The following is a 26,390-nucleotide window of genomic DNA, read 5'->3' as shown; positions in this document are numbered from 1 at the left end:
GTACCCTATAGTTTTGCATATTGAAGAATTGCGTGCACATCTAGTTCACGTGCTGTGCTTAACACCCACTGTGGCATTGCCTTTTGTCTCCTTTATTTATAACTTGTCTATGCCTGGATTGCGTTGAAATTATGATGTGTACTTTATAGCTAGGGCCAACCCTAATTAACTAATGTCTCTAACATTGTGGCATGCAGGTGAAGCTACTCTACTATAGCTCTCTTGCTCATGAGAAACTACCAAAATTTGATGTCCATGTACGGAGACTGGTTTGCCACATTTTAGACACTCATGCACCCATTTTGGTCTGGACAGACTGTTTATGAGACATCCAAAAATGGCTTACCCAGGACCAGTTTTGGAAGACTGAGTGTAGTCTGGGTGGACTGTTATGGTTGCCAGTTGACCATTTTCCCCAGACTATTTTTTTCCTGTGACAGTACTCTACATATAGTAAAATTTGTTATGATTACAATTAAACGTATAGTGCATAACGCTTGCATATGTACTGATAGTTTATCATACAGTACAGTATGGAGATTTGGGTTTTTCTGACCAAAAATATCACCCAAAATTGGCCAAAAACCAGCTTCACAACTCCATCCTGGTGACTTTGCAGTATTGGTTAGGCATAACCAAGCCCTAAAGTGCCTTCAATACAGTCCCAAACGCTTCCATTAGATCGTTATGAAATTTAAAAATATATATATTAAGTAGTGTAGTTAAAGTCTAAGTAGCTAAAGTCTTTGAGCAGGCTGTAGGACCAGGTGTCCTACAGACCTTCAGCACTTGTGCTGTAAAGCATTAATAAAAAAAAAAATATATATATATATATATATAGACTGGAATTTTCTACTACCGCCTGCCTGCCTGCCTGCCTGCCTGCCTGCCTGCCTGCCTGCCTGCCTGCCTGCCTGCCTGCCTGCCTGCCTGCCTGCCTGCCTGCCTGCCTGCCTGCCTGCCTGCCTGCCTGCCTGCCTGCCTGCCTGCCTGCCTGCCTGCCTGCCTGCCTGCCTGCCTGCCTGCCTGCCTGCCTGCCTGCCTGCCTGCCTGCCTGCCTGCATGCCTGCCTGATTCCTTCAGGCAAAAGTAACTCAATAACGGTTAAGGCTACGGGCTTTATTTTTCACTGTTCGACGTCACTTCATCTGGAGACGTGCCTTTTGGCATGCTGCAGTACATACATGCAATGTACGTATTGTGGACTTACCTTTGTCCTCCTTTGTGTCCCATTTCTTTTTGCTGTCATCCCAAGGTGTTGATTCATGGTAGCACGATGCATGGTTTCTCTGAGAATGTTTGTAAACGGGAATCATCCGTAACTTCCATGATGACTGGATTGATTACAGAGGTGCTTCACCTACTGTTCTTCATTTGTAGTGCTGTATAACGTGCTGAAAGCGAAACGTAATGGACACTCCACTTTTGAGTTGGTAGTTCATAATCAGGGCGCCTGTTCAGACAAAAAGTAATCCCTGGTGTGGTATGCGTGGGTTCACCAGTCATAATAATGTTACTAAAAAGGTAAATTATAAGGAAAATTAGGAATTTTAAATTCAATTAGGGATCATAGAAAAAAAAGTTTGGAACCAAGGGAGGTCGCCTACACCTGCAGATATACTAGTAATCCCTAATTCAGTCATGGGTAGTTATAGACTGAATTAGGGATTAAATGTTCACTAGTATATCTGTAGGTGTAGGCGACCTCCCTTGTCTCCAAACTTTTTTCTATGATCCTTAATCAAATTTAAAATTCCTAATTTTTTCCTTATACTTGTATGCATAGGTACTAGTTTACATACAGTACAGTAAAGATATATTTTGGCATTGTAGGTACCTATTTAGTATACCAAATGGGAAGGAGCCTCTGAAGCAACTTCTATTACATGTCATATTCAATGCTGCACTATGGATTAAAGCTGAGAAGAATGTAAGCAATATAAGTGTTTGCAGTAGTTATACACATGTATTTGTACAGGTTCAGCTACTGCTATATACACACATTGCTTTGAACTATGGCATGGAACCACACAGTGACAGTGGATGGGATCTTAGGGAGCTGATAACAGTCCAACATATTGTGTACATTATCAGAAAATACTATAGCTACTTGGAAGAAGCTGATACAGATGGAAACCATGTGGAACTGTGCACTGAAATCAGACCATACCTTATTTTAACTATTAAACAATTTGTTACTAGGGTGAGTACATATTATGTTTTTATGTAATGTATTTTATTGTTCATATTAATAGAAAAAAGGAATAACTGGTGATGAGCTGGTTAGCATACTGGATTATATAGCCACTGCCAAAGGAATGAACAATCTAAAAGATATTTTAGAATTACTAATTGCACTGATGTTTGAAGGAAAATCTATAACTCACCTGCTAATTGATAATGACGGAATCACGTAAGTTTATCCTTGCATGCATATACATGTAATGCTATAGTCATGTTCAAAACATTGCACATGTCACATGCAACTTACATGATCTCCTAAACATGCTTTTTATTGTTAGTGTCATTATGTTATCATACAGCATTTGCATTGATTTGGGACAGTAACATGCACTCAAAAACACACACTTACTGCTGCAGCACAGTACATGTGATCTAATCTGCCCTTATGTTAGCACAGTTTTTGAATTCCATTTTATTACATTTTCTTTATCTACAGTACATATCCAAAGGAATGGTCAACCGAAGTTTCAGCTTTAGAAGCCATGAACTTTTGATGATACAGTGCTACAAAGTGGCAACAGTAGAAAAATCAATTTGTACAGTGATGATATGGAAAATAAACTACAGGCACTTGATTAAATGGTCATAACTTACGAACGCACTCCCCTACCAAGATTCAACTTACACCATCGGATTCTCCATGAACAGGCAAATCCATTGCTGTCTTCCAGGCCCTTCCTACGACCAGGGTGAAGGCAAAAACGTGAGAAAAAAACAATAGTGAACTACTCGTCCAACACAGGGCAGACTAATGCTTATATCTTCCAAGTACTGACACGAAACAAAGATTTTCAAACTCCTGTTACTTTTGGGGATCATGATGCTACCAAGGGTTTTGCTGCTATCACGGTCGTGACACAAGCGCTCAAAAAATTTACAGATAATTTTGTAATATATTACCCATTGCATTTATTGCATTCCACTGTAAATATAGGCTTGCGCTAACAGGATTCTTGCTAATCTGGTCACATATCCACTGCATTACTGATTACTTGAGAATGTGTACAGCATGAAGAACAGTCATATGTACACAGCAGCTTTTACTTACCAAGCCTTTTCTTTCTGTTACTGTTTCATTTTGTATTGACCAAGCATTTGTTTTCATTGTGGAATTCTAGTTGCAACATGCACGTACCCATGTATCTCTTACTGTAACATGTTGCATCTTACCTAATACATATATGTTACACTGCATACATGGGAGGTACATGTGCTATTAATATATTGAGCAGGGGACGTGCTGTTTCTTTTGTTAACTGATGTACTTTTTATCTCTGCTTGTGTATGCTTGCATTCATCTAAAAGTTGTTACTTAATTGTACTGTATGTACTTTGATTATTTTTCTTCAGGAATTGTTTGCATGTTTTGTGTGCTAAAGAGAAACTGATCCAATGTTATGGACTGAAACTCATTTGTAAAATTATTCATGACACCCAACAAAGGTATCTCTACATTTGACAACACTTTTATATTATTGTGTATGTGCTCTTATAGTAAATATACTACATTGCATCAGCAAATATTGTTTAAAGTTAATCAGAAGTTTCATGAAATGCCAGACCCAATGTCAATAGGGGTGTTCAACTGTTTTTATGAGGTATGTGTGTGTATGTGTAGATACTGTTGTATTGTAATATTTCATCGTTTATCAGCTGATGATTTGTGCTCCAACAAGATATGTGATAGATGGTCATTTTGTTCCTTTAGAAGATTCACATACAATAGTAAATTCTTGTAAGTGTATATAGTGACATGGAATGGTGCTTTTCTGTTAAAGTGAATTATTATACATGGTATTGATCTACTCAAGCTAAATACATGTATGTGTACTTATTGGTACATAGTTGAAGAGTTTAACAAATGATATACGGTACATGTACGTGTATGAAATAAATATTTTGGGAACATTATTATGTTAGCTGTATTTATAGATGTCTTGAGCATATTAGCCGAGTTGTTATCCATTCCACACACTGATGACACTGCCAGCTCTGAAATCTTCAAGTCAATTAAATTACAAGTTCTTTCGAGCTTGTATGCATTGTGCTACAAAAACAAAGACAATTGCAAGTAAGTTTGTAGCATACATATGTGCATTCATACAAATTATATTAAACTGATACTTGCACATATACTTGTGATGAATTTGTATATATTGTGTTTGTAGAGCTTTGCTAAAGGATCCTGGATGGTTGAAATCTTTGATATTACTAAGTGACTTAGAATCAAGTGGTACGTGCATACGTATGTATGTATGCACACGTGTGTATGCATATAGCCATACATTCATAGTGTATTTTATAAATATACAGTAGGGATCCAAGCAGTAAAAAGCAGTGAACACAAGATTACAAACATAGTGCTCTTCTGGCTCGTGATTAGAGTAGAGGTGTACCGATAATCGGATCGGCTAAAATATTGGCCACTGATATGGTAATATTTACCAATTCGGTACAGCAGGTGTTATTGCTACCAATGTTTATACAGTAATAGTTTGTACATAAATGGATTATGCATTGGTTTTCTACGTTATTCATGTGGCTCTTTAGTGCCAGTGGCTTATTGTTCACTCTGAAACAAACGCTACTCTATGAGAAGCCATATAAATACACATGGTTCTAGTGTTTGTTGTTGAAAAGCTTATAACAGTCTTTACAAATGAAGCAGTTATAGAGTAAGAAGGGTCCAAGGGAACTTGCTGTACCAGCTTTCTCACAAGCCATTAGAATGCGGAGTAATGCAGAAATATTTAAGGCTTCATGGGAGTACACATAAAAATGTTTGTGGGTGCCTAATTGTCTGGATTGCACAATAGAAACCCACCACCACAGGCAGAATATAGCAATGAATACATGCACATGTTGTTTTAAGGTAGGTAAATGTACACTTTTAACTAAAATGCAAATATCGGATCGACTATTAGTTATCAGCTTCTTTTGGGGGCATCAATATCAGATATCGGTACATGTCAAAAACCCATAAGTGGTACAACTCTAGATTAGAGTAGTAGCAAAACGTGTGTTTAAGCCCCTATATTAAATTTTGCATTAGAGAATGTATGGAACATGAGATTTTCGTTTGCCACATAGAACAGTGTTCGTACGTTTATATAAAAGCAAACATGGCAATCCTATATATCAAAGGACATTTTCAAGCTTTAAGTATGGTTAAATTGTGTATTTACAAAGTGCTTTTGATTGTCCACCTGTACGTAGACTACCGTGTGTTAGTCCCACATTACCAGACAGTTATCTCATCTTGTTTTATTTGTGATGACATTGGTCGGCAATATAAGATCTGGTGAAGTTTTGTTGAAAAAGTTGTGTTCATGGTTAAACAGTTGTCATAGTTTCTTGCTGTTCTTACCATGAAAAGCACCTTTACAGAAGAGTCATAGGGTAGCACTGAACCAATTAAGGTAAGCTGCACAAAACAAATTTGTTACAACCACATGCCTAATGGGCTATTTAGTGTGACCCAAAACACAATGTAATCTACAATACACTTAAAAGCTGTTGTGATAGCCTGCAATGCTGTTGTTTAGCATGCTGAATTTAACCACCCAAACCTCTTCCTGCCTTCCAGCTTGTCTGACTGCAGTTGCAAGGCTAGGGGCTAAATGATGTATCATATGACCACCATATTATGATATTATGCCACAATAGCAAACTCACCAATGGCACATGTCTTCTAGGGTTCCGACAAGTGTCTGCACCTTGCCCATCCTTTTATCTTCAACCATGGTTGTCATCTTCTTTATGCAATGGGACCATACTGAGATGCATCGACACTTTCTGTATTTAGACGCCACATGTTTAAAGCACTCACATTACTGTAAGAGGTATTACCAAGAGTAAATAATGGAAGAGACACCATACTCATAACTGCATGCTAGAATTGACCGTGCCCTTTTACAATCTAGCAGCATCAATAAAGATCGAGCACCATGGCACATCCCTTAATGATCTAGCTGTACTTATTGTGACCATTTATATCGACCACGCCTCTTAATATTACTGGTAGCATGGTGAGAATAAGGGAGATACTCTGCTAAAGTAGTCACTAGCATCTAATAGAACAGTTACACATGTATATCATACAGTAGCTACAAAAATGTTTTTACAAAAGAATTCCCTGGTACATTATAGACCCTCAGAATTTGTATTACATACATAACTTATATTTGCCAAATGGTGTCTATGTTATATCCATGTTTATGTTGTATGCACAGATGATTTGACTGAATTGAAGTACAAAGTTATAAATGTTCTGCTCCAATATTGTATGGAAAATATGCAAGATGGATGGAAAGCTTGGGTGAAAGTGGCCTCCTGGCTTCATACTCATGTACGTATGTGTACATACAAGTGTGTTTGACCTACATGTAGCATTTGAATTGTTTTTTTAAACCAGGCACGCGCCCACATCCGGCCAAAGGCCGGCTGTGGGCACACGCCTGGTTTACTGAAATTGTTTTCATAAAAGTGCGTGTGTGCGTGCGTGCGTGCGTGCGTGCGTGCGTGCGTGCGTGCGTGCGTGCGTGCGTGCGTGCGTGCGTGCGTGCGTGCGTGTGTGTGTGAGAAGTAAAAGCAAAATGAAGTCTGTATTAAACTTCCGCACAGGTAAACTTTGCTCTGAGGTGGTTTCTTTTCGGCGGTATGAAATACGGCTGTGGCAACTCTCCTCAGACTTTATGAATTACCCTCCCTTTGGGTTTTACAGGCATTTAACACCTGAAAAACAATGGTGCAACCCTCGTAGACTACCAGGAATAACCTATCCCTTTGAATTTGAAAGGGAGAGTATCCACTAAGTACACAAACGAAAATGAAGAGCAGCTTTGAGGCTTTGTCAAGAGAATTTGTGGTAAAAAATACGATAGTCAAACTATAAAACAGTTTAGAAGATATTTCTGTGCATAATATGTTGTTAAAAGTGGTTTGTTTCACAAGCGCTTCCTTGGTACATAGCAACATAATTGAAAAATTACGAAAATTCTGTGAATTATGAAATCCAAGAATTACAATAAATTAAGTATTATTGCACAACCAAAACCTATTGGTTAAAATAATAAAATAGTACTACATATAGTTGATTAATTCCAGATGAGTTAGCTAGATGCATGGCACCTGGTTTTTAGAAGTAGCACAACATCAGTTTGTTTTATCATTTATTTGTTTGTCATGTGATTACATTTAGCAATATGCCTTTTCTTTAAAGCTGCAGCGTTACTGTTTATCTACACTCCTTATAGTCCAGCTTGAGAATTCATGTTGGTTTTACTGTATACCTACATGTGCATGTAGTCTATACACTCTTATGTTTGGAGTTGATCTATTACTTGAACATTTCTTTTACATTTTATTTTAAGACCCAGGCACATGATTCTGGTGATCAACAATCTGAATATTTGAAGATGTTCCAATCATTTGACAGTTTATCTTTAAGTGATTTACAAGTGATTACAGATCAACCAATAGGCAAGCCTTCACCTAGTATCACAGACGATTCAGATTCGGCACCACCACAACATGCTGAGGAAACTTCAGAAGATGATAACAATGTGGAGTCTGTCTCACAGCTTGATGAGTCCCCAGAAGAGTCTATCCCAGAGAGTTATGAAGCATTACCATCACCAGTGTCTGTGAAGACATCTGTGTCATTTTCTGGGAAGAAAGTTGGGAAGTTTATGTGGACTGGTGGTCATTTCCGAATTTTAGCTGATATTTTAGAGTTTATCTGGAAAATTATTAAAAAATGGAAAAGGTTGGCATAGTAGAATTAACATACACTGAACACAGTTGCAAGCAGTATGTAAAATATTTGAATGCTTATATTTTCAAAACATTTGATGCTGGGTAAACAGTAATAGTTAAATGTGGAGAAAACTCAAAAAACTTATTAATTTGGATAATATTATATTACATATATGAATGTATATTTTGTTTAGTCTTTCAGAAAAGCAATATGAAGAACTTTATAAAGGCAATGCCAACATGGTGTTCTTGTCAAACACTGCACATCTGTTAGCTTTAAGTGTTGACGGTGTTATCATCCAAACTGGAGGTCTCAAGTCTCTACTATCTTTGTCTACAAAGAAATCATCAAAAGTAATACACTAGTACTAACATATGTACACACTTTTTCAGTATGCTTCTTCCTTGAAGAGGTTTTCATATATGTGGTATATGTGTCGTTTTTTACTATTCTGTTATTTGTTCACTGCAGAAGGCCATGGAATTTGACACTATGATTCCAAGGATTCTTAGGTTATGTGTTGATATTTCCAAAGTTATTGTTCTGGAAGGAAGACTAAAGTTCTCTGTTGTTGAAGGACGATTGAGAATGCCTCCAGCTGGGATGCAAAGACAATGTTTGAGATTAGGTAAATGGTTTTAATGCTTGTCTGTTGCTCTAGGTTCATCCTTTAACAGCAACTCATACTTTTTATCATTTATAACTATATTAAAAATTATTAATTTAAAAGTGAAGTAGGGATCCAAGCAATAAAAAGTAGTGAAACAAGAGATGAATGATGATATTACAGCATAGTTTGGTGGAAAATCCTTACCTACATATAACAATCATCTTGTACAATGCCAAGGTAGGGATTTTCCCACTGAGCGCTATGTTGTAATACCATCATTCATCTCTTGTACGTATAGGCGTGGTTGAGTGGGTGTGGTATTGAACCTATCATGAAGTTACTGGTATCTACCAAGCGTAAGCGCTTAAATAAGTTTGCAACATCTAATATTCTGCTCAAGGAAAATGTTGATAGGGAAAATTAACATCTCAAAATGGTTTCATTGCATGAAGAAGGATGAAGACAGCCTGAATAAAGATAAAAGAAAGGACAAGACGCAGAGAGCACACACTCATCAGAACCCCAAAGACACATTCCACTGGTGAGTTTGTTATTGTGGCGTAAAATGGTGGCTGTGCACTGCTTTGTTTGGCCTCCAGCCTTGCAACTGTGGTCAGGCAGGCAGGCAGTCAGTTAGATGAAAATTCGAGTTTCGGCAATTTTTAAAATTATAACTGGCCACTTGTAAGTGTTTTCTTGTTTATCATGTTGTATTTGTTGTTAGATAGGCTAATATTGTTCCATAAAGGTGATTTTCATCACGTAAGATGTTTTTTTAAAGGTGGAATTTTAGGCGGTGCATGTCATTTTTGGGGGATCCCTACTTAAACAGTACAATGGTTTTCTATGCATGGCTGTGCATTTATATATATTGTGTAGAATCTAATACTTTTCTTTTTTCCAAGTGTTGTGCTTGGCATCACTGGATGTAATTGATAATAATGCAAAATTCGAGGTAATTCCATTTGTATGTACATAAATATACTAATTGCAATAGGTGTTAATTATAAGCATTATCACATAATCTAATTTTCTAAATCTAGGAGCAGCGTATTAACTATTATTGTCTAAAAGCTGATTATCAACAATTACATCATGAAGCAGATGAGCTATTGGGTTATTTAGGTTACCAAGACCTTAATATTTCTAAGGTACGTATGTAAACATGTGCTCATTTCCAGTACATAATTTTGTATATACACCTGTATTCTACAGTTTTTACATTCTAAAATAGTTGAACAAGGGACGGAATTAACTAACTGCCAATGTTGTCTTAATCAAGGTGTGATTTCAACATTGCAGTTGATCTTAACTGCGTCACATGTGGTAAGCATTGTAAGTATTGTTTAATATATTTGATTCGATTTTTTATCCATAGGACACTAAAGCTACTGATGCAATGGTTTTTTGCATTGTGTATTACTTATCAGTAATGTCTGCAACATGCTATAAGGCTATATTAGAATCAACCGACGTTCATCCTGTTGAACCAGTAAAACAGGTGTATGCTACTTTTAGCAGAGAATCTCTTTCAGGAGTTGGTATAGATGACGAAAGTGTAACCAATGATGACAGCATGAGAAGTCACTCTGATAGCAAAGAAAGCTCACCATCAAGGCTTTATTCTGATAATATTAAAGTAGTCACGTCGCCCTCATCCTCTTTACGGTATCAAGTCAGCTCCTCTTCTGTGTCTAGTACAACAGTGGATCTGTCTGAACAACTTGATGCTACTTTAGCTGTTATTGCTCCTTACCTGTGTCAGCTATTTAAAAAGTTTAAGACACTCTTGTCCAAAACATTTGTTGGAACGAGTGGAAAGCCAGTACTTGTAGATGGTAATTCAGTGTGTATTTTGTAGTGATCACAATCTTTAACTGTATTATGTGATAAAAATGACTACAATATATCTAACAAGGTCCTATTGTGTAGAGCTTTTTTTGTGTAACCCTCCAGTATCAAGTAAAAAAACCATATTTTGAAACAGTTGTTATTAATTAACTAAATGTCTTTGTAGATTTCGTTTTACATGGAATTGGCTGTTTTACCTTTAGCTCTACCTGTATTTCAAGAATCATGTACGGCTGCAGAATTAGCTATGTCACTATGTTCTCAGGTATGTACTTATGTCGCATGGACATAATCACACTGTATATATTCATCACACTGCATATATTCATCACACTGCATATATTCATCACCCTGCATATATAATTGTTATGTATTTAGGAATTACATTTGGCCATAAAGAGTGCTGCTGCAAAAATATTTCAAGAACTCATTGATGAAGGAAAGTAAGTGAAATTGTATATGTGTGTTTAGTGTTCCTTTCCATACTATACTGTACTATAGGCAACTAGTTACCTTTTGTGATTCGTACATGAGAAGCATAGCAGATAGTGAACTGGACATTGTAAAAGAAAGTTTTAAACAATATTTCCAGATTATTTCACAAGGAAATGTACGTACAGTATACAGCTAACAATACTATTGTTTGTTTATGGTACTTACTTAGCAAACTATGGCAGACTATCTTACAAAGTCTTCAGAACGAACTAGTGAAAATGATCATATAAATGTAACTGCTCTAGCAAGACACAATGTTGCTTCAGTAAATGAATGGAAAATGGTAACCAAGAAGGTTAATAAATAAAGTATTACTTGAATCATGTCTGGTACAGTTAATGCAATCTGTGAATGAGGAGGGTATTCTTGAAACTTTGTCGACAAGGTATTTAGATATTACAGACGTAGTTACTTTACACATTTGTATACTTGTAGTACAAGTGATGCCTCATCAGGATTTTGGAAATTATGTTTAACTGAAGATAGCAGCAGACGAAGACTTAAATTAGTTGAAAACTCTCGTGGTACCGCCCATTTGCAAGCCTCTAGAAATAAAGGTATTAACACCACTGTGCTTGGTTATTTCTTTAGCATATGGGGTGCTAAGTTGGTTGGTTAAATGTGAAATCAGCATACACTATTAGGAATGTAGCTGCTGGGCTCATCTATATTTAAAATATGTGCTGATAGCAGTGCAGCAATGTTGGCTGAAATGTTGTGCGTATTTTGTAGCTGTTGCTGACACTTCAGATTCAGGCACAGTTCAAGTACAGCCAACCAACTATCAGTGGAACACAGAGAATGAAGATATACTAGAAGTGTTAATAGATGACGAGGATACCAGTGAAAGCATTGGTACGCAATTTGTGTATCACATTGTACTACATGTATGTGTTACTTTACATTTATATTAACCGTATAGGTAGTTCATTTTTAACTATGAGCTGCTCCATACTTCTAATGGCAGATGCTATTCCCGGTACACTGACATTTGGCAAATCATCTTTTAGTTTCAACCCTAAAGACACAACTGAAGTTTCTAATTATGTAAGATGTGCAATAGAATATGTATAACTCAAATATAATGTTATAGGCACTTTTGTTTAATAATTATATATAGAGGACTTGCACGTGTGACGACACAGGCTAGCAATGGTTGTCAGGCGGCCATGTTTTGGGACAACTATCTATGGCGCACATTGGGTCAGAGCGAAGGTAATAACATTTATTCACTAAGGGCTAGATATAGTGACACTGGGAAGAAGGGCTAGGTTCGAAATAGAATTCCTCAACATTGGCTTTGTGAAACAGGTGGCTAATTAGTTTTTGATGAATTACTCACCAATTTTAGCTTCTTCATTGTTTCTAACGAGCTGGATGTAAGGTATTCAACAGCATTATATATACGAATTTGCTTCACTATAGACAATTACAAATGGTGAGAAGGCGGTTTTCAGTCATCACGTTGTCCCAAAACATGGCCAACATCTGTTGTTGCTTAGCAATTACGATGAATTACATCACCCTGCAAGTCCTCTATTGATTCCTACCTAACTATGTAGTGTTCACATAATTTATAATTACTTGTCTCCATTAGCTGGATACATCATGTGTTGAGAAGTGGTGGTATGCTGATGTGACTGCAGTGTTTTCACGGTTGTATCTTCACCAAAGAAGAGCTGCTGAAGTGTTCTTCTGCAATCAAAGTACAAGAAGATATTTGTTGTAGTTTAATGCCTGTTATTGTCCATATATTTAGTACACTGTATGCTGTGAATTAAACTTAGAAATTTTAATGGACAGATATCTGATCGACGGATGCATGTGGCTGTACACATACATAATTCCTTCTCGGAAAGTACCTCCACATTCCATTATGTGATCTCCATTCCCATCGCCTCCAAATATAACTCCATGCTAATTTGAACTGGTTGTGCCTTCATACGTGTACAGGGTGGGATGTGTATCAGGTTGGTTGGCCGCCATGATACAAGAACTTAACCTATAGTTAGCTTTACAGGGCTATCTACAGGTTCTTACCATTCTTTATAAGTTGAATCAAACTGTTAGCTTTGCACTATTTAACTAGCTTTATTCAGTGACTAATGGCAGTGGTTGTTGCATTGTCCATAGTGTCTTTGGAACTGGCCAGTTGGTCACATATGTTATACAGTATGGGGATCATGGAGGTTTGGACTGTCTTGCCCAAAATATCACTCAAAAACCAGCCTCATTTTTCCTTCATAACAGTGTGGCAGAATCGGCAATGTCTTTAGAACAGCCTCAAACCCTCCAACAAGTTTCTATAATTTTTTTAAGTTATCTAATTATTTTTCTCCTTAGCTTAACTTTGTCTTTTCTTTGTAATTTCTTTTGGTGATTTTTACATCTGTGTGTTATTATATAGTGGCCACTTTCTTTGTTTTTGACAACTTCCAAGCCCTGAAACAGTTTGTAAAGCGTTTACCCAAGGTTGGAGTTGGAAAGTTGTATGGACTACCTATTACAAGGTATAAAATAATGAATTTGTGAATATAATCCAGCAATGCTGTAGTGTGTTTACATTTGCTTATGTGTTTCCCTAACAATTATAGTAATTTTGCGGTGGTATATATAGTGCGTGTGTTGTTTTATTCATCTTTTTTTCATGTCATTTTTCATTGCCATAGGTCAATTTCCTTAGCTTCTTCATTGCAGCTATTTAAGAAATCTAATATGTCATCAAGATGGCAAAAGAGAGAAATAACGAATTTTGATTATTTGATGTTTTTAAATACTATATCAGGTATTTTTTAGCTTGTGTGTACATGCAATTATATACAGTTTGAGCAAATTGTACATGTCTCATAAATCTAATCAAGTGCTGTACGTACAGTTTGTATTGAATTGTGTTATATTTTTACTGGAATCCGTAGTTGAAAGTTTCGGTTGAATTTACATAACTGTATACATTAAATATTGCCAGTTTGTGTATCATACAGTACGATAGTACTGTATAGTAGGGACCACAAAGAAGTAGGCGTGGCCCACACAATAACATCACTCAAAAACTAGCCTCAATTTTCCAGACGACGATGAGGCAGTTAAACTAAGCCCAAACAAGCTTTCAGATCGACCCGAAATGCTTTCAACAAGTTGCTACGGAATTTTAAAAAAAATTATGTAATGGAATTTTGTACTGACTGACTGAGTAACTGACTGACTGATGCCTTCAGACAAGCGTAACTTGATAACGTCTAAGGATACTGGCTAGAATTTTTCACTGTTCAACGTCGCTTCAGCCCGAGAGGTGCCTTTTGGCATACCGCAGTACATACAATGTGGCCATCACGTGCTACCGCCAAATTGACACTTTTTGCTGTCAGCAAAAATGAATGGGACACAAAGGAGGATACTGGTAAGTTCATGAAGAATGCTTCCCTTCGAAATGGAAATCGTCTGTATTTTTTCATAGTGGCTACTTTGATGTTCTTGATTTGTACTGCTATGTAACGGATTGAACATAGCTGACAATGAAGTGTAATGGATACTTCACTTTTCAGACAATAATTAATATAAGTGGGTGCGCAGCACCATTTATTTCTTTCAGTATGCGTGGATTGCAGAGGTGCTTTTCAAACAGTTCTTGATTCGTACTGCTGTGTAACGGGTTGAACATAGCCCATAACCAAGCGTAATGGATGCTTCACTTTTCAGACAATATTTGATATAACTTAGGCTCGCGGCACCATTTCAGATGCAGTATGTGTGGGTTCACCAGTTATAATAATTATTTACAAAAAAAGTTAACAAACAAGTACACAAAAAAATTTAGAATTGTCAACTAGAGTAGGGACCATAGCACATCAATAAAAAGTACTGAAACAAACTGAAGTAGTGCACGATATTAAATCACAGTAAAACAATAACACTTCTTATTGTTTTACTGTGATTTAATATCGTGCACTACTTCAGTTTGTTTCAGTACTTTTTATTGATGTGCTATGGTCCCTACTCTAGTTGAAAATTCCAAATTTTTGTGTACTTGTTTCTATTTTCTATCACTGATTTTCTGTTGTTTTAGGACGATCGTATAATGACCTTGGCCAGTACCCAGTGTTTCCATGGATATTGAACGATTACTGCTCTCAAGAATTAGATCTTAACAACCCAAAAGTCTATAGAGATTTGTCTAAGGTATGAATGGAATTTGTATCTTATATAGCTAGATATTGTATAATCATTTAAATTTAACTTGCATTACAGTATCTAGTCATCTTTAAAATGTAACCGAATGCAGTATGTACTGCATATCTTGTTTCACAGCCTATTGGCTTGTTGAATCCAGACCGACTAGAACAGTTCAAAACACGCTATGATTTTATGGATGATGACATGCCAAAATTTCTGTTTGGAACTCATTACTCAACAATGGCATATACCCTACACTGGTTAATCAGAGTGGTACGTTTGTACTATATTTAATTCATTGTTACTGATTTTAATATTGTACATAGGAACCTTATTCATCCCTCCACATTGAGTTCAATGGAGGCTATTTTGATGATCCTAACAGAGTATTCTCTTCTATGGAAGAAACTTGGAAGAATTGTTTAGAAAGTACATCTGATGTTAGAGTAAGTGTCCATTGTTATATCAACTCTGTATATTACTAGGGTCAAAATTAAATAGCAATAATCAATAGATTTACTCTTGCTAGTTGAAAATACTAATGTCTATTTTGTAGGAGCTGATACCAGAGTTGTTTTTCTTACCACAGATGTTTGTAAATGATAACAAGGTGAATGTTGTATACAACATGGGTATGAGGGCTTTGTCTGAAATGTATGCCCGACTGCCTGAGGGCCGCACGCTTCAGGGCGAAGGGCATATATTTCAAACAAAATCCGAATGCCCCATCCTAATATGTAATACTTCCCATCCATATCAGGCTAACAGCCTGTACAGGGCGGTCAATCACCCAAGCCAATATGAGTGCAACCACTGGATATATTATATATGCATGCCTAAAAATTTCGATTATGGGTCAGCAGCTAGTACGTTCTGGTTACATTCGGTATGATGATTGCACAGATCCAAGAGGTATCACAGAGAATTTCAGTTATGTGAGTTTAGTGTTTTAATCAGTGCTGTTGAATCATTTATGGAATAATTATGGGGTTTAACGTAAGGAGTGGTTACTTCATGCAGAGTGGTAACTTTGTGATGGGGGTGTGTTCTGTATTCAGAAACATGTGGAAATGATTGGTGCATAAGCTATAGCACTAGTTCTCACCTTAGCCCAACGTTAAGGATAGTGAGGATAACAAAACGCTCTCCGTCTGAGTGGTATTTCATGGCGAAATCCAAGTCATGCATGCTTATGACGTGAGTATTAATCGATCCCCACAATCAATTTCGGCCTTATCTCACTGCCCAGATGTAGTCCGTCCAGGTGGCTCCTTTGATCTGAGATGTGAAAGTGTTACATGTGTATTTATCCGTATTTACATGTAAACTTTCTAGTAGTCTATATGTACATTTCCCCTCCGTAATCTTCATAATATTTGAATTGCTGCTCACTGAACATTACCAGCTGTAAATGTGTTTGTGTATTTTTAGTTTGAATTAGGTGTCAATCATTTTGGAGAAGCAATTGGAAATGTTAAGCTTCCTCCTTGGGCAAATTCACCAGAAGAATTCATTAGAATACACAAGGAGGTGTGTGTGCTTGGAAATCTATTTGCTATTTTTGTGATTTATTTTCAGGCATTAGAGTCGGATTATGTTTCAGATAACTTGCATCACTGGATTGATCTTGTGTTTGGCTATAAACAGAATGGTATGTGATATACTGTATGTACATGTTATGTTTAGTTCAGTGCCAAAGTAAGGATTTTCCCACTTAACTAATAATTGTGACCCGCTGAGCTAAAATTTACCGGCCGTTTTCGCACATTCCTCGAATTCCATTTTATTGCATCTCTGTAATCTATAGTAACAAAAGAGTGGACAGCCAAAGTTTCAGCCTTTTATTATGAATGGTCTTAGAGTTATAGCGCTTGACAGTTGGAACAGTGATAAACTCAATTTGTACAGCAACAATATGGGAAATAAATTACAACACTTAGATAATTGATCATAGCTCACGATTAAAACAAGCTACAAAGGTGGGACTTGGCTCAATCTGTGCACCATGAATAGCAAGGCATAGAGCTTTCCCTATACTCCTCCGTGTTGACAAAGAAGAAGGCCATTCCAACTACGAAATGACGACGGTGAATGTCATTTTTACCGCATCGTGCTCATAACTCACGTATCCTTTGCTTTGCGAAAAGATTTCTTACTCTCCATAAACAGGTGAATCCAGTGATTTATAGGTTTTGTTAATTTGAGCCTATAATTTAAGTGCGTACGAACACGATTAAAGCGTGCGTAAATTTTTCATGTAGCATGTGTTTTTTACCCAGTGTGTTTCAATAGAGTTTTATGGCAAACTATAATTTTACGAAAATGGCCAGTTTGCTCGGCGGGACACAATTGTTATGCATGTCTAATGTTCTATTAGAATATTTTATATGGCCGTAGTTATTGTATTAGGGTGACTGCTTTATTAGAGTATCTAAATCTCACTGCTAATCTCACCTCTGGTGGAGGTATCTCACATGATAGATCATTGGAGCATAGTCAATGTGTTCTGTATTGTTATAACTGGAAGTAGCATAAGCATTTAAATTAAATTTTGAGTGTAAGAAAACTGTAATATTAAAGATTAACGGTTTCCTCATATGATAAAGACAAGCACAAGAAGAAAGTAGTGCTAGGAGCAAATTTTGTCGAAACTCCAAAAGGCACATGCCATGGCTGATCATGACTTTGTTGCTGTGGCATAAACTGGTAGTTGTATGGTTGTGCGATACATCATTTAGCCTGTAGCCATTTGACTATGATCTTAACAATGATTCATGTGTCTGTTGTAGGAAGAGCTGCTGTGGAAGCACAGAATCTGTTTTATTATTTAACTTACCCTGGATGTATTAACTTGGAAACTCTTGATGATGCAAGTTTAAAGAAAGTATGTTATGATAAAAGTATTGGTACCTGACTGATACAAGGGAAATAAAGACTATATTGAAAAGAGTGTGGTATTCGCTTTTTTTGAAAAACAGGTTTTGCAGTAGTCCTTACCTACACCATGAGTAGTATTTGGTTTCGTTGATTGTACTGTATTTACATAGATTTGAGCTAAAGGGGTCATTTTTATACATATAAAAATGGTATTATTATTCCAATAACTCACCATGAGTTCTAGCTATGTAATCACAACACATGCGTTTTCAAGCTACATATCTGTACAAGCGATGTAGCCAGTTTATTCAAGATATTTTGGGTATGGGAGAGAGACTAATTAATATAGCTTGAGGTAAAAAGTATATCTTGTACTTACGTTGGGATAGACTAGTGACTACAAATCATATGGCCCAAAAATGGATTGCTTATAGAGTTTCAATGCTGCCTGAACAGACAGAAAAGTGTATGTGTGAGTTAGTTGAAAGCCTGTGTCCCCCTCCCCCATGGCACCAAACTGTTTGTTGTACTGTGACAATGTTACTATAGCAGCACCTAACTAAAACATGTTTTAGCATCGGACATATCACAACCCATGAATCAATGTATTTACTAGTGAAAGAGCAAGTATACAGTAGTAATTTTTGTGTATGAAAGACTCTATACATGTCAGACCCTATACATGTCACACCTATTAGCCCAACTCTATGCGGGTAACACAAGTGTGTTGTAGACCATCAACTAAACTGTGGTCACCAAAATAGTTACGTATTTATGTACAGATGAAAAAATTTAAAGACCCTAACAGCATTTTTCAAGCCTAATTTTAGAAAAAGCTTTAAATAACTGTGTATTTTAAATATTGTTGTAATTGTAAACATGTACAGTGTATATATAAAAAACAAATAATGTGCACTTCTGTGCATAACAACATATATAAATTTTACAATGCGATAGGGTAGTTAAAATTGTAAAGTTTAATACATAAAATAATTATTCTGCAAGTTTTTTTAGCATCCACACTTTAGCTTCAGTGTTAGGAATGTTGAACTTCCACTGCACATAGGCCCATTGTTTGCTGTTCTTTTTCCATTTAGTGTGTCCTGTTCTAGTCAGCATTTCATTAAACCAGCGAAGGATATCTGTTGAATCAGCCACTCCTTTGTTGCTATCAAAGCACCAATGATCATGGAAGCTTGAAGCTAGTAGCTTTTCTGTCTTGTTCAGTGGTCCTTGCAGTCCTTCACTATGCTTTCTACCTGTCACATTTATATCCATTTGTGAGCAAAATTGACGATCGATATATGGAGAATCGTAAAACTTCACAGAAACAGTGTCACTAAAAGTAACATGTTTAAGAACCTGTAGAGAAGCTTTAGTTCCACAATGATCGTCACTTCTCAAGATGCCACATTGGCTATGTTCTTTGCAAGCCATCTGCAACTTTTAACCAACTGATGCCTTCCCAGTTTGAATTAGATATATTACTGAGAGGATTGAAGCTTATATAGAAAATTCTTTTCTCTCAAAAATCTCTCAGGGCCATATTAGACCTGTTGCATGTAGCGTTTACTCACTGAACGTAACTCTGAGAGATTTTATTGTGAGAGATTTTAAAATCTTGTGCTATAGGTGATAAAATATCTCACAAAAAAATCTCTCAGCTATGCACACAGGTGTGAAACTTTCACAGAAATCTCTCTCAGGGCCAAATTATACCCATAGTGTTTATTCAATAAGCACAATTCTGAGAGATTTTTTGTGAGATTTTATGGTGCAAAATTGTGAAAATCTCTCATAGCTAATAGCCGTTTAAACAACATGATCATTGTGTTTTTGATAATGGCAGTTATCCACAAAAATTTTCCCCCTCGAAATTTGCAGCTTGATCAAAATGGCATTGTTTGAGTATTATAAATGCTCTAAAGAAGCATTGTATACAATCACTGGACCGGACTGGTGGATTAGACTAGGTTTTTTTCCCCTTTTTTAAGCAGGGCAACTGGTTGTATCTTATGGCACATTGAATGTAAAATATGCAGGTGAACTTGGTACTGCCTGTTCATCTTAGGGTTGTGTGCAATTTGCATAAAAACTCTCTTGCTCCATCTCCATTGTATGACTACCATTCGTCTTTGATGGAAGTACAAACCATACAGTACATGTGTATGTAGTGTTGCCCCTTATAAAATTATTTACAAATAAACTAGTGTCCATTTGGTTCTACTTCGAGTACTTAGAGATAATGAGTTACTCTCTAGAATTCCTATGGATATAATTACATGAAAATAACAAGGAGAAAACATCCTGACCACCTGGTAGACTCCTGTAAGCGTTCGAGCGTAAATTGGATGGCTGCAGGTTCGAGGCTACCTAGGTCCAGTCATGGATTTTTTTCTCCTTTCTCCAACTTTTCAAACACACCTTAAGTAGTTAAAGTCTAAGTAGCTAAAATCTTTGAGCAGGCTGTAGGACCAGGTGTCCTACAGGCCTTCAGCACTTGTGCTGTAAAGCATTAATAAATAAATAAATAATAAATTGTCTGTTATCAGCCTTCTGCAAGCCTGTCAATGTTATAATGTCACTATCCTTTCACAGTACTGTATTCTAGGTTACACTGTTGTACCATTCCTGGGGCAGGCCTGTCTGGCTGGATTGCTGCAGGATGGCAATGGCATTGTGGCGGGTATGTAATTTCAATTTACAGGCCTGTCATGGTCAAGGACCAGGGTATCCTGAAAAAAATTGTATAACAGGCCTGGAACATACATGTAATTTGTTGCTATGGTGACCACTGTTGCTACTGGTTACTGTATTGCTTAGCTCACTTAGTAGATTTCCAAGTTCCCTGCAGTATAAAGAGCAGTTATACATCATACCATACTGCTGGGGCCACTGTTGCATTGTATTTAGAAGATAAGTGGCCTACTTATTGTTCAGGGAAAAAACTTCTTTGGCCTCAAAAGAGGAAAAACCCAAATTATAAAAGCTCAAAATCTTCCATTGCGCAGCATTGGTGTACCTGCAAGTGAGCCAAACAACTTGTATTTTACTTCACATTTACCACGCAGCTGCCATCTTCCTATTATATTAAAGGTTTCATTTTGTATTTATAATCTTGCTAACAAGTAAACTTTTCATTGTGGGATTCGAAAAGCAGCAGCGTTTACAGGTCTGGTACAGGACTTTACATCCACACCTCAAAATGAATGAATCTTTACAGGCCTGCCACAGATTTTGACTATTTCACAGGCTTGTTACCAGTTTATAATAGCCTGTATAAAACACAACACAGGCCTGTTGTACACAATAGAGCAGGTTACAGTCCTGCTAACATACAAAAACGACTAATTCCATGCCTGTACCAGGACTAAATTTGTGTAAGGGGCATGCATCCTAAATAATCGTCAAGAAGTTGTGACAGGTAACTGCCTTGCTATTCCATAGGCCCATACGTAGCTGATACATAGTAGCTGCAGCTGGGCATTGTTGTCAAGTCTAACATGATCACACCTTTCTTTTGTGTGTATGTGTTTCTTTATGTGTGGGGAGTGGTCACACTTACAACCAGTTGCCCAAATATTTGGTTAAATACCTGAATCCAGTAGTCTAGTCCAGTGATTGTATATAATTCTAAAGATGCGAAAGTTTTCCACCTCAAAGTTTTGGATGGTGGTAATCCGCAAAAAAAAATCATTGAAAATCCTGCTATACAGTACTTAAGAATGGTCCAGTTTCCATTCCTATAAAATAAACTTTTAGTACACTTATTTTATCAAGACATGGACTACATGTTAGCTGTGTAATATGTGACTTTGTATGTGCTTTTTAGTCACTTGAGGAACAGATAAAGAGTTTTGGTCAAATGCCAAATCAACTGCTGAAAGATTCACACCCACTTAGAAATCAACCAGTAAAGGTACACCAGTGTTACCATGTTCTATATGCAACTGAAAATACGTCACGTAGCTGTAACAAATGTATAATTGTGTTTCCATTCAGTAGATGCTTGTCAAGAATGATGCATTCAACTTTGTGTTGTTGTTTTTCTAAATTCCAACAACATTTAATATTATGATTATTTCTTTTCCAGATTATTTCACAGTGTCTTCCAGCTACTAGTTCAGGTATGATTTTGACATGTAACTTCTCTACATACATATGTGTGGTGATTCTATAAATTTTCTTTTATTGATTAAACAGAAGTTTTGAGCAAGCTTGAAGTCAGTCCTGATGTAGCCATTATTATGTTACATCCTGAGGAGACGTATTCATATCCAAGAACTATATTGTCTCTGTCAGCAAGTTACGTATACTGTGCAGCTAACTGGAATGTTACTGAAGGTACAATAATTGCTTAACCATTTCTTTGTGTTGTGTTTATTACTAATTTACAGTGAAGCGGCAGCCAACATGTTTGCTTGAAGTGAATGTCATAAACAGTAAGTACTAGTGATGTTTTCTGTATGTTAATGTTATCTGTAGTTCACCATTTTAGTTGCTGAGTTTGTGTTTACTTTTCTGTTTTAGGCTTGAAGCAACGGGGAATTTTGTTTACTGAAGCTAGTGATACAAAGTTGTTTTGCACTGCTACACTAGACAACCAATTTTTGTTCACATGTGGTGTGTCTAACAACAGCTTTCAGATTTATAACACCGAAACAGGTACTGTGATATTTGTACTGAGAAGGTTTTGTATTTATTTTTGTGTATTTCAGAATACCTCTTTAATGTGATTCACTATGTACCTGTAATGTATGCAATACCTTGATAACCTGATAGAGATTTTGGTGTAGTACATGAATTTTTTTCCAATTCCTTCCTTTGTATAAAGTTGTCCCACTTAAAAAGTGTCCCACATACAAGCTGTAAGGAATATGACGTGCTTTATTCTTCACTTAGGTTTGTGTGTATTATGTTTTTATGTATGAAGAAACTTTTGGACATAGGCCTGAGCCATTTATGCTCTGTGAGGAATGCTCCAATATTTTGTCCCTTGTTCTTAAGATAGTTGGTTGATTGCTCTGTTTACAATGTGTTCACATTTAAAAAATGACTGTTTTATTAGGATAGATCAGCTTGACTGTTGTATTAGTTGCTCTATTATTAATGTATGCTCTAAAGCAAACTGAGGTTTCAAAATCATACACTGTGTAAAATTTCTCTTTCCATGGATACTGTCTGTTATGCTCTTACACCCCTGTACACCTTATTGTACCCCTCGTATTGATGACTGCTCTATTAGAGTAATCTTGTGTATATCTTTGGGGTATCAGTGAGTTAATTGATTACCATAATTAATGTGACAAAAATTTTGAAAATCAATCTTTGTACACAACATTGAAGTTGACTTTCACCATCAATGGATAGTCACACCAATACCATAGCCATGCTGCTGATTTGCTCAGACTGTTTTTCACAACTGGATTTCTGGAGACATGTGCCAGCCACTGGGGATGCTCTTGCACCTTAGAATGCCACTGGCCAGATGGAACATGAGGCTAGAGTAATTGGCACCTTTGGACAGTTGTCCAGATGTTTATTACATTCATTTCTTTCACTTTGAGTGGCACTGCATGGTGGTATTAAGGCTGGAGACTCCAAATGACCTGCTCAGCCATTTTCTGTTGATATACCAGTTGCCTGCCTACCACCCCTACCACCACCCATGGTTGTGTGCTTGTATTATAGATACTGCCATGAAAATAGTTGCTCAAAATTATGGTTATATTAGTAGCTAGCTTGCTATGGTCTAAAGTCTTATACACTATGGGTACAGCTGCATTCATGGTGAAATTTTTACTTGTAGCTTTTGGCCTTTCCAAGCTGTACTGTATTGACATGTTCAAAATTGCTCTCTCACAATGTGTATATTGACAGTTTTCCACATTAGATTATATATTTTTGCAAACAGGTCAACTAATTCAGAGTGTATTTGGACATCACAGTACAGTGTTATGTTTGGATTATAATCAAGACAGAGGGTTATGTTCCAATAATGAAGATGGTCTGGTTGCAAGTGGATCATGTGACTGCACTGTAATGTTGTGGAAATGGAGTGGACAAAAGTGCCGAATTATTAGCTCAACGTCAGAGTCTATGAAAAGTAAATTATTCTGTGATAATTTGTGCATTGTCTGTTTATCTGTTTCTATTTAGTAAATTCATGCAGATATTGACTATTGGTTTTGTACTGTTAGGAAGGTCTATAGTTTGGCAGTCCTCTTTAGTCCCTATGGTGTTCACACCTCTCTGCAGGGGTAACCAGGTTATGACATACAACGATTCTTAGCCTAGTGCTGCATAACAAATGGATTTTTAATGACAGTAATGTACAGGCATGGTATCATGATACTTAATAACAAAATATCGCGATGTAGATACTTTCAAAATATCGCTAAAACAATAATATCGCTCAGCCCTACTAGCATGTTAACTCTACCTGTTTTGTAAAACTTTTTCTCCACTTATAAACACATTTCAATATTCATCGTTCACCTGTCCAATGCTATGTACAGCAAGATGAAATCTTGTGGCAATCCTCAACACTGCATTTACACAGTGTGCTCCTCAAAAAGTATTAAGATGTAGCCTGTTGTGTGTATGTACATGAATTACATGCTTTCCATTATATTAGGTACTACTGAGCCAATAGCAGTACTAACTGGTCATCATACTCCAGTTGTATCTGTTGCACTGAACTGCAGTTTGGGAATAGTTGCAAGTGGAGCTCTGTGTAAGTCATAAAACTCTGAACTGTTAAAATAATTCTGGTAGACTAGAGTTGGTGTATGTTGTAATACAGTGTTTGGTGGTTGTACAGTCATTAGCAGAAATACCGTATTTATCCGCTGAGCTCAATAAACACCAGTTCCTAAATGAAGGCCAGAGGGGCACTACCTTAATGCAAGATTTTGTCTTAGAGTACAATAGGTTAATTTGTAGAACAAGGCTTACTACAACTGATGAAACTTGTGACTTGTCAAAGGGATGTCAACAAGTAGATATATACTAAAGCTCATAAGGCTAAACATACTGTATCTCTTGATTGTCTTTGCATAAGCTACAGGTGTATAGCTATATATGGATATGCATTGTGAAATGTGTATAGACAGTGGAATGCAACACCATACACATAAACTGTATGATTTTTTGACCTCCAGAGAATTTCTATTGACATTAATGGTGTGGATTGAGTCAGCAGCACTGTTTGTTCGTTATTATGCTGCTAGAGTATATGGCTGCTCTATTAGAGTATCTCGATCTCTAAAATGTGACCGGATCTGTGATAACCGGGCATAATGGTGCATTTTTATTTTTGAATATTTATAATCTACTTAACCAAGTGTATGCTCTGGCCAAGTTTCAGCCTCATATGCCAACAAATTTGGAGCTAGGTTACAGTCCTACAAAGTAGCAATGATATCCAGATTTTATCATTAGACCCTTTCTTCACAAAGAACAAAGCATTTATAAGTTTTATGGATTTTTTTTAATTACACAAATATTTTACCCATTGCAATCAACGGCTTATATTGAAAATTTAGGCTTGTGCCATTATGCCAGTTTTTTGCAGATCCAGTCACAAATGTAGAGTTCTCATAGTTTTCCATGCCATATGCCTATATGGGTATCAAGAAAAGCTTTTAGTATATCATACACAGACATAATCTTCACTAAGATTATTTGAAATATGTTTCAAGTGCCTCACAATAATCAAGACTGTGTAACTGGCCAACCTGCTGGAAATACAATTGACCATATTATAGCATAACAAATGCAGGCTTTGTTTGTTAAGTAGCAACACTGAAACTTTGCATGAAAAAGATAAACATACTCTAATAGAACATTCACCACATTAAAATATAACATTAGCTAGTGTATCATGTGAACCTACTCAGGACATAATATTGTAGACGAACATCTTATAAGCACATAAGCAAGTTTAATACATCATACCTAGAAGTGGTAAAGAATTGATATGAGTAATTGTATAGTACCAAATAGTGCAATATAGTAATATAGCAGAATTATTCTGTAACTGTGTTTGTGACTCAATTGATCAGTCAGTATACTAAATCTTTACCTAGCTGCTTTTGCCTTACTACACAACACTAAAGGAGACCTATTATGCAAGCTTTCAACTACAAGTAATGATGTTTACAATGTTCTTCCCAAATCCACTATAATCACTAATGATGGAAATGTGATAGTTCAGTATGTCGGTGGAGATGGTGGATTAATAATCAGATATTCTTGCAATGGGCAAAAATTATCAACATGGACTCTAAAAGAAAATATTTTGGTATGTAAAGCAAAATAATTATTTTGTGATGCATTGGAATTTTCAACTAGAGTAGGGACCATAGCACATCGATAAAAAGT

At 36.5% G+C, this 26,390-nt stretch overlaps 1 protein-coding gene across 3 annotated transcripts in view; it reads left to right on the top strand.

Annotated features, from left to right (window-relative positions):
- Positions 1 to 26,390, top strand: part of LOC136238942 (lipopolysaccharide-responsive and beige-like anchor protein) — a 65,517-nt gene that overhangs the window by 24,220 nt on the left and 14,907 nt on the right. For all 3 annotated transcript variants that reach the window (XM_066029659.1, XM_066029658.1, XM_066029657.1), the window contains 42 exons: positions 1,834 to 1,930; positions 1,979 to 2,203; positions 2,256 to 2,413; positions 3,595 to 3,687; positions 3,740 to 3,842; positions 3,898 to 3,979; positions 4,177 to 4,315; positions 4,413 to 4,477; positions 6,477 to 6,592; positions 7,617 to 8,011; positions 8,196 to 8,355; positions 8,474 to 8,630; positions 9,518 to 9,567; positions 9,656 to 9,763; positions 9,828 to 9,938; positions 9,991 to 10,450; positions 10,667 to 10,728; positions 10,842 to 10,906; positions 10,965 to 11,073; positions 11,128 to 11,241; positions 11,294 to 11,343; positions 11,394 to 11,515; positions 11,691 to 11,813; positions 11,881 to 12,005; positions 12,556 to 12,664; positions 13,366 to 13,468; positions 13,628 to 13,743; positions 15,022 to 15,134; positions 15,264 to 15,401; positions 15,455 to 15,574; positions 15,685 to 15,738; positions 16,560 to 16,658; positions 16,707 to 16,779; positions 17,918 to 18,012; positions 21,838 to 21,924; positions 22,099 to 22,132; positions 22,209 to 22,349; positions 22,403 to 22,447; positions 22,536 to 22,670; positions 23,920 to 24,111; positions 24,643 to 24,741; positions 26,096 to 26,310. In XM_066029659.1, coding sequence (XP_065885731.1) covers positions 1,834 to 1,930; positions 1,979 to 2,203; positions 2,256 to 2,413; positions 3,595 to 3,687; positions 3,740 to 3,842; positions 3,898 to 3,979; positions 4,177 to 4,315; positions 4,413 to 4,477; positions 6,477 to 6,592; positions 7,617 to 8,011; positions 8,196 to 8,355; positions 8,474 to 8,630; positions 9,518 to 9,567; positions 9,656 to 9,763; positions 9,828 to 9,938; positions 9,991 to 10,450; positions 10,667 to 10,728; positions 10,842 to 10,906; positions 10,965 to 11,073; positions 11,128 to 11,241; positions 11,294 to 11,343; positions 11,394 to 11,515; positions 11,691 to 11,813; positions 11,881 to 12,005; positions 12,556 to 12,664; positions 13,366 to 13,468; positions 13,628 to 13,743; positions 15,022 to 15,134; positions 15,264 to 15,401; positions 15,455 to 15,574; positions 15,685 to 15,738; positions 16,560 to 16,658; positions 16,707 to 16,779; positions 17,918 to 18,012; positions 21,838 to 21,924; positions 22,099 to 22,132; positions 22,209 to 22,349; positions 22,403 to 22,447; positions 22,536 to 22,670; positions 23,920 to 24,111; positions 24,643 to 24,741; positions 26,096 to 26,310 — 5,257 coding nt within the window. The remainder of the gene's footprint in view (positions 1 to 1,833; positions 1,931 to 1,978; positions 2,204 to 2,255; positions 2,414 to 3,594; positions 3,688 to 3,739; positions 3,843 to 3,897; positions 3,980 to 4,176; positions 4,316 to 4,412; positions 4,478 to 6,476; positions 6,593 to 7,616; positions 8,012 to 8,195; positions 8,356 to 8,473; positions 8,631 to 9,517; positions 9,568 to 9,655; positions 9,764 to 9,827; positions 9,939 to 9,990; positions 10,451 to 10,666; positions 10,729 to 10,841; positions 10,907 to 10,964; positions 11,074 to 11,127; positions 11,242 to 11,293; positions 11,344 to 11,393; positions 11,516 to 11,690; positions 11,814 to 11,880; positions 12,006 to 12,555; positions 12,665 to 13,365; positions 13,469 to 13,627; positions 13,744 to 15,021; positions 15,135 to 15,263; positions 15,402 to 15,454; positions 15,575 to 15,684; positions 15,739 to 16,559; positions 16,659 to 16,706; positions 16,780 to 17,917; positions 18,013 to 21,837; positions 21,925 to 22,098; positions 22,133 to 22,208; positions 22,350 to 22,402; positions 22,448 to 22,535; positions 22,671 to 23,919; positions 24,112 to 24,642; positions 24,742 to 26,095; positions 26,311 to 26,390) is intronic.

Source organism: Dysidea avara, chromosome 11, assembly GCF_963678975.1.
Source record: "Dysidea avara chromosome 11, odDysAvar1.4, whole genome shotgun sequence".
NCBI classification, from domain to species: domain Eukaryota; kingdom Metazoa; phylum Porifera; class Demospongiae; order Dictyoceratida; family Dysideidae; genus Dysidea; species Dysidea avara.
Note: the sequence above shows the minus strand (reverse complement) of the source record. Positions and strands in the feature narration are given on the sequence as shown.